At 34.2% G+C, this 7482-nt stretch overlaps 1 protein-coding gene across 1 annotated transcript in view; it reads right to left on the bottom strand.

Moving 5' to 3' along the window:
* Positions 1–7482, bottom strand: part of LOC132735755 (uncharacterized) — a 73949-nt gene continuing 66467 nt past the window's right edge. The window contains exons 8-13 of the mRNA XM_060722747.1: positions 6850–7003; positions 5114–5246; positions 3046–3167; positions 2507–2644; positions 1270–1959; positions 1–1007 (exon numbers count right to left, since the gene is read on the bottom strand). Coding sequence (XP_060578730.1) covers positions 945–1007; positions 1270–1959; positions 2507–2644; positions 3046–3167; positions 5114–5246; positions 6850–7003 — 1300 coding nt within the window. The 3' untranslated portion in view covers positions 1–944. The remainder of the gene's footprint in view (positions 1008–1269; positions 1960–2506; positions 2645–3045; positions 3168–5113; positions 5247–6849; positions 7004–7482) is intronic.

Genomic DNA, 7482 nt, shown 5'->3' with positions numbered 1-7482 from the left:
TTGTTTCACTTTATAACAGTTTATTTAATATGCATAGATACATAATCGATAACAATTGCACATCTTGTTTATAACAAATAGGAAATGCTACATTACACGACAGTAACGTAATGTGTATACATCATTTTACATGTTAATAAAGATTGAGACTTCATCAGAATGAAGGACAATGATCAATGCTGGCATGGAAGTCAGACGATTATATTGTTTGACGCTTTAATAACAAACAAGGGCGACAACTTTGTTTTTCATGTTAAGTACAAATATTGTTTTACAACGTCCCTGCTGCTATTACAAGTCTATTGGGCCCAATAGTTCACACATCTTGGCTGGCAGATTGGACAAATACCATTTTATGCTGCGTCGTTTTAATTATAATGCTTAATAAGATTTCATTCTTCACGACAAAGTCACGGGTGCAACAATATATATTTGGTATAAAATGATGTATTACTAGTAACAGTAAATCGATAGTGTCTTAGTCGGATAGTATTTGCAAAAGTTCAAACCATTATTAATAGAAGAGGTCATTCGCTTATTATTCATAATATACATATAACGATTTTCATGTAAGTTAAAGCATAAAAGAATAGAAACATACATATTCAGGAAGCAGACGGATTTCCAGTCATACAATTTCAGGAACTTCCGGTATAAATGAATTTTGAATTTTTACTGTGGATTTTAATGTTCAACTATTTCGAATAACTCTTTTTTACAGGACTGGTAATCTTTAACAGTGATACCATAATTACAAAATAAGATCGTGTTTTTCTTTTCCTGAATTTTAAATTAGTCTCACAAGCCATTGGTATATCAATCATTTATATTGTCTTCACATGAACTTTAAACATGATTATAAGATGATCAGTCAACCGGAACAATAAGAAGTCTGATGAATAGCTGCATTGTAAAAAGTCAATAGATTTTCCTCGACACTTCCTTCACTTTGTCGGCATTTCTTTTGACCTTGCACCAAGCACTTGTTTTGTCAGTTCTTCAAATGCCTGAAAATAAAAACAACGTGACAGTTTTCATACAACATCATGGAAATCGCTGGTAATAGATTGATCATATCAATAACTTTTTAATAATGACGTGAAAATACCCCTAATAATTGTTAAGTGCCTTTCGTAGGTTGTTTTTTGACTGATATACTAATCAAAAGTTGTTATTTATTTTACTTTGAGACAAATATGATCTGCAGCCAAACCTAAGTAGGAACGATAACACAAACACTTAAAAGTAATGAAAGTACGATCAACTTACGTCTATTTCTGCTAATACTGAAGGATCAATCTCCCGTCGAGGTGACGACAACGATGACAATGTACTTGATCGGCTGTGACTTCTATTATACCCTACCGAAGATGGCGATGGTGACCCGCTTTGACCGTTTTGCGTAAGTGGTAAACTTAAATCCAATTTTAAATCTGCCAAAGGACGTGTAAGGTCAGTCACACTACTCTCCAATGACGTAAACTCTTCACGATGTATGTCACTATTCACGCCATTTTCTAACTCTCCATTCATGTTTATTTCACCGTTTTGTTTCAAATTTGGCAAACTACCATTTAACGGAATTCCCTGCTTCCTTTTCACAGACACTTTTGAAAATGTTTTATTAGTCCATTTCTGCATGGTGTTTTTTATACCCGTTCCTCTCTTAGCGTCCTCATCTTCACTGTCAACCCCTCGTTCTAAATTGTGTGAATTAGAGGTGTGGTGCACCGGCGCTGACTTTCTATTTTGGTTGACATCGTAACTATCAGAGAACAATTTTTCACTTTCTACCTGATTAAGATCCGTGTCTATCTTTTGTAACTTATGAGTAAGTTCTTTCAACTGGTCTTGTAAAAACACATTTCTGTTCTCGTCGAGCTTTTTTGATTTTCCAAATCCAAAAATTCCACGTTTTGTACCACCTGGCTTTTCAATTTGTTTCTGAATTGTTTCAACCTGAAATGGTATCGTTTAAACACATAAAGAACAGACAACATAAAAAAACATTATCTAGAAATTAAATATGTTGAAGCTAATCAGACGTCCTATAAATGAAAGGGAGGTTACTCTTATTCGTCTATCAAGATAGTGAATACAGTATCATTAAAAGTCTGAAAAAGTGGAGATCTCTCGATAGTAAAAACAATAAATATAAATAGCTGTTAATCGAATTCATGTTTTAATTGAGCTGTTTATGATGGTTGAAAGTGCATGACATTTAACGCCCTCTACCACCAGCTTAATCTGTATTCAATCTCTAGCACATAAAATATTAGAATCAGTGATAAAATATAAAAAATAGTTAAAATACTTAGATGAAATACAGGATAATTTTTACATATGCCACTTATCACTTTACACCTGTTTCTGTAGGTATAATTATCATTTACTGTAGGAAAAAAAGGGAAGATCACATAATATGGTTTGGTTAAGTAAAATACAAAAAGGCACACACACAAACAAGATAATAGACAAGTATGAACCTTATAAAAATTTTTATTACCTTTAACTGTGTAGACATTCTCCGCTGTCGTAACCTTGTGACGTCACATGTTCTCTGTTCGTCTGACAGGAAATCTGGAGGATATGGTGAACTTGGTGAACGATCTGGAGAATCCATACCTTTGCTGCCTCGTTGTTTCTAAATATAGTAACATGGCTGGTTTTATTCGTTTGAAAGTACAATAGAACTAACATAAACCTTGCATTTTTATAAATATTGTCTTAAGATTATAAAGTTATAGAGATTTAAACCCGTCAGTCTGAGGGGTTGCCTATAAGTGTTAATGAAATCGGTATTGCAGCCTCCGTTTATAGGCGACTAAATGGGTTAGAATTACCGGAGTCTATACACCTCTAAGCTCCAGCAGGTAAGTTTGAAACCCCAGAGGTAAGCCAAAATTATCTTTTCTGTTTCGGCGCCAAATGACCTTAATTATGTTGGTGCGCCGTAAAACAAAACTTCATGGTTATGTCCAGACTGAAAGATGGAAGGTTTAGCATGGTAAGATTTGAAAATACATTATCATCTAGTATGTTTACCTTTTGCCTCTCTGCTTGTTTTCTCTCTAGTTCATATTTCTGACGTAACACTTCTTCAAGAAGTTTCTGTTTCACTTGCTTCCGCTTTTCTCCGACGTCATCTTGTCTGTTACTCTCGCATCCTGAATGTCAACAAAAATACACTTAGTACAAGAAACAGATCTTTTAGACACGGTGTTTTTCTATGTTTGAAATTGTACTTCGTTAAAAAAGCATTTGTTTATATGTATCGTAAACAGACTGAAGTTTTCATCGACAAACAAACATGTTTACATATCTCCAGCCTCACAACGAGTTTGCATGATATAGTGTTAAATCGCAAAGAACATATGTGTAGCAAATGGTAAATACAAGCGTCTGTTTGCACCGTATGTCTAAACAGTAGATTTTTAAACAGTTATACTTATTTAGCCTGTCATAGCCTAGAATGTTTTAGTTTTATGTTGTTAGTGTTGTTTCATGTTCTTCAACTGCTTACGTCATCGGTACAATTTTGGGTTATAAATACCGGTTGGGCATGTACTTATGTCCTTTTAGATATACTTCAGCAACAGGGTATAACAATCTTTAAATATAATCCAGCGACAGGGTATAACAATCAACTTTTATGAGCCATGATGAAAAATGCGAGTTCTATATGGCGCATCAATACAAGGATCAATTGATTTTGAGTCAGTTATCATAACAGTTTTATGAACAGTTCAACAGGTCTTTGCGCTTGATTTATTATTTAGAACTTACGCCATCTATATTTTGACAATGTAATTCTTATTCCAAGAAATTTCTGAGATTATCGATAACCGAAATGCCAGTTTGCCAAAAGGAAACTTCCCATTGATATATGATACGTTTATTTGGAACTGGTTTCTAAACGATAACAATTGTTTAAGAATTCAAATCTTAGCCTGTTCTTTTACATTTTCACTTGTACGACCTAGCAGTCGAGAATGAAAAAACTTGAAAACAGTCTCATAAAGTGCTTTTATTTTGACTAACAGAAACAAGAGGGCCATGATGGCCCTGAGGTCGCTCACCTGTATATAGCCCCCCCCCCACACACACACCCATAAGAAGATGTTTCATGCTAAACATCTAAGCTCTAGCCCATTGGCCTTTTTAAAAGAAGATTTTTTTTTCACTTATAGTTAAAAACAATGACACCCCTGGGGCGGGGCCAGTTTTGACCCCAGGGCTTTTATTTGAACAAACTTTGTAGACACTCACTAGAACATGTTTCATGCTTAATATCTAAACTCTAGCTATTTGGGTTTTTTCAAAGAAGATTTTTTAAGTTTTTGCTATACACATATAAGGAAAATCAATGACCCCCGGGGCAGGGCCAATTTAGACCCCAGGGCTTTTATTTGAACAAATTTGGTAGACACCTATTAGAACATGTTTGATGCTAAATATCTTAGCTCTAGCTCTTTGAGTTCTTTAAAAGAAGATTTTTTAAGTTTTTACTATATGCATATAGGGAAAATCAATGACCCCCTGGGGCAGGGCCAATTTTGACCCCAGGGCTTTTATTTGAACAAACTTGGTAGGCACTCATTAGAACATGTTTCATGCTAAATATCTTAGCTCTAGCTCTTTGGGTTCTTTAAAAGAAGATTTTTTAAATTTTTACTATATGCATATAGGGAAAATCAATGACCCCCTGGGGCGGGGCCAATTTTGACCCCAGGGCTTTTATTTGAACAAACTTGGTAGACACTCACTAGAAGATGTTTCATGCCAAATATCTAAGCTCTAGCTCTTAGGGTTTTTCAAAAGAAGATATTTTAAGTTTTTTCTTTCGGTTGCCATGGCAACCAGAGTTCTGCATGGAATTAAATTCTTTGAACAATTTTGAAAGGTGACCACCAAAGGAACATTCTTGTGAAGTTTGGATGAAATTGGCCTAGTGGTTTATGAGTAGATGTCATTTAAAGTAAAAGTTTACGGACGACGGACGACGGACGGACGACGGACGGACGCCGGACGAAAAGCGATCACAAAAGCTCACCCTGTCACTTTGTGACAGGTGAGCTAAAAAGTCCTGTCCTCTATTAATAGATAAGCTTACCTGCGCATGCTCCTTGAGCCGAATCGACTTCCTTCATAGCACTAGACGGTTGTTTAATAGCGTGTTCGAGATTTTCCAACCAATGTTCCATCTCGTCACGTGACTCCATAGACAAATACAGGGAGGTAAAATTCTGAAAGAAATATTCAAAGGAAATATATAATGGGGAAATAAAGTGTTGCTTTTATTTGTTTGATATAAGTGTATGTTTGAAAAGTAATTATACAAAATGACTCAAATGCAATTTTGAGGCTAAATTATTGATTTTTTTTTTTACTTTTTCTTACTTATCCAATTACCGATGAAAAGGTGTCTCGATGCAACCTAATAGAAAATGCTAAAAAATGAAAAAGTAAATTTCCGAATTACAAAAGCAACATGTTTTCTTCCGTTTCATTTCCGTTTCGCTCTCTTTTGTTCTGTTGATGTTGTTTGTTATCCTTCTTTTTTGTAAGTTATAGCGACCTTTTGCGCTTAACTGATAGATAATATTGCTGGCCTTGTTTATAGGTCTATAAAAACTTAGTAAAAATGAGATTATTTTGTAATAAACCCAGCTTGACATGATTCCAAAAATCATGATAAATATATAAACTTTAACATTAAGGGTGAGGCTGTGTTCATAAATCATGTAGACGAAATCAATTTCGTAGAGAAATACCAAGCTTGTTGCTGGAATAAGCAAAAAAAAATGCCTCACCCAATTTCATATCCATTTCAAAGCTGAATTGCAACTATTTTTTTTTTTGTAATTTGCGTTTATTGCAATCTTGCTAGACCAGCTTAATGAAATGAAATGCTTAAATACAATTTTTCTAATTGAATGTTCTTGTTTTGCAAGATTCCTGCCATTTTCTATCACGTCAAATAAGCTACTTTACAATCAATTGCAGATAGGTAAATTATATAGAAATAACTTTTTTGCAAATTAGTTTTTTGTTGTTGTTGTTTTTTCCTGCTAAGTTTATAAGAAAAACGCTTGATTTTATGCATAAAATGAAATTGACGGCATGGAAACACTTTTACTTAATAACAACGTAGCCACTTGTTTCACATGTTGTAGTTGCACGTTTAACACAGTGTGCACGTGTCACACGTGTTACATTCTCTGTAATTTTGTGAATACGTTAGTTTTTCTACATAGTTACCTCAGTATTTCTACATGGAAGTTCCAAAGCAAAATAATCAACCTCAAACATATAGAATTAATGGCTTAGTTACATGAAAGTCAAAATGCTTAAAAAATGAACACTTAAATCTAGGTTAAACTCTTTATGCAAGAGATCTCGCTTGTTATGATATCTGTTCATCAATTACAGAAGCCTCAAGTATGGAAGATCGCAATAGTCTAATTTGCTTATTAAAAAAACGAAATACTTTTCGAGAATTGTGCATCGTTTGATGTAGGTCTTGACTAATTAATAACTTGGGTGTAAAATTCCAGGTCATTCCCACTCCCCATGTTCCAAAAGTATTTATATGACTCAAAATGAAAAGCTTTGCACCGAAACCAGGCTTTAAAAAAACGTGCCAAAAATCAATTGTGGATTTAACTCTATAACATTTCTTTTTTTTAATCTTAGAATTTTTCCATTTTTAGAGGATAAGATCTATGCAAGAATTTCAAATTTTGCGTTTCTAGATTTAAGGACCTGTGAAATCTATCTCTTTTTACACACAAAAAATTACACTTGATTTGCATCTGCAGAGTTGGTGATAAAACATTTTGAACTTACGTCATGTGAAAGCTGCAGTACAAATCGTTTTCCTCTGAATTTGTCGACAAGACTTGTTATACTGTAACCATGGAGATTTAATACGTCAACAGTGACGTTGTCGTCTGACGTCAGGTAACAAAACAAAGTACCCTCATGTAGAACATACCAATATCTGAAAGTAAAATGAATATCTACGATAAAATGGCATAAAAATTGTAAATCCTTTGGCGTATCATGATTGCACGTGTAACACGTGACGTCAAAACCTGAATTTTAGCTTTAGATATGATTGGCTTACTGTCTTTTAAATGCTTATCCATTTCTTACACAAAAGCACTACATGCGGTGTAACGCTCGTCTGTTATAGGGCAACCAATTTTAACAAAAAAAACTAAATTAAAAGGGGATTTAACTCTAAACATATAATTTTCAGAATTGTGCCCCTTGTTTAACAATGTCATGATAAGCAATTTTTCCAGGTTTCATATTGATAACTTTTAAAATGATTCAATAATGAGCTACATAAATGTGTTTGAACGACGACAATATCGATGACGAAGACGACGACGACGACAACAACGACGACGACGACGCAGCGATCATAAAAGCTCGTTTTTTTCTTCGAATCAGACGAGCTAAAAATAAAGCCTA

Source organism: Ruditapes philippinarum, unplaced genomic scaffold, assembly GCF_026571515.1.
Source record: "Ruditapes philippinarum isolate M1 unplaced genomic scaffold, ASM2657151v2 ctg201_1_1_1_1, whole genome shotgun sequence".
NCBI classification, from domain to species: domain Eukaryota; kingdom Metazoa; phylum Mollusca; class Bivalvia; order Venerida; family Veneridae; genus Ruditapes; species Ruditapes philippinarum.
This window is presented reverse-complemented; position numbering and strand designations above follow the sequence as displayed.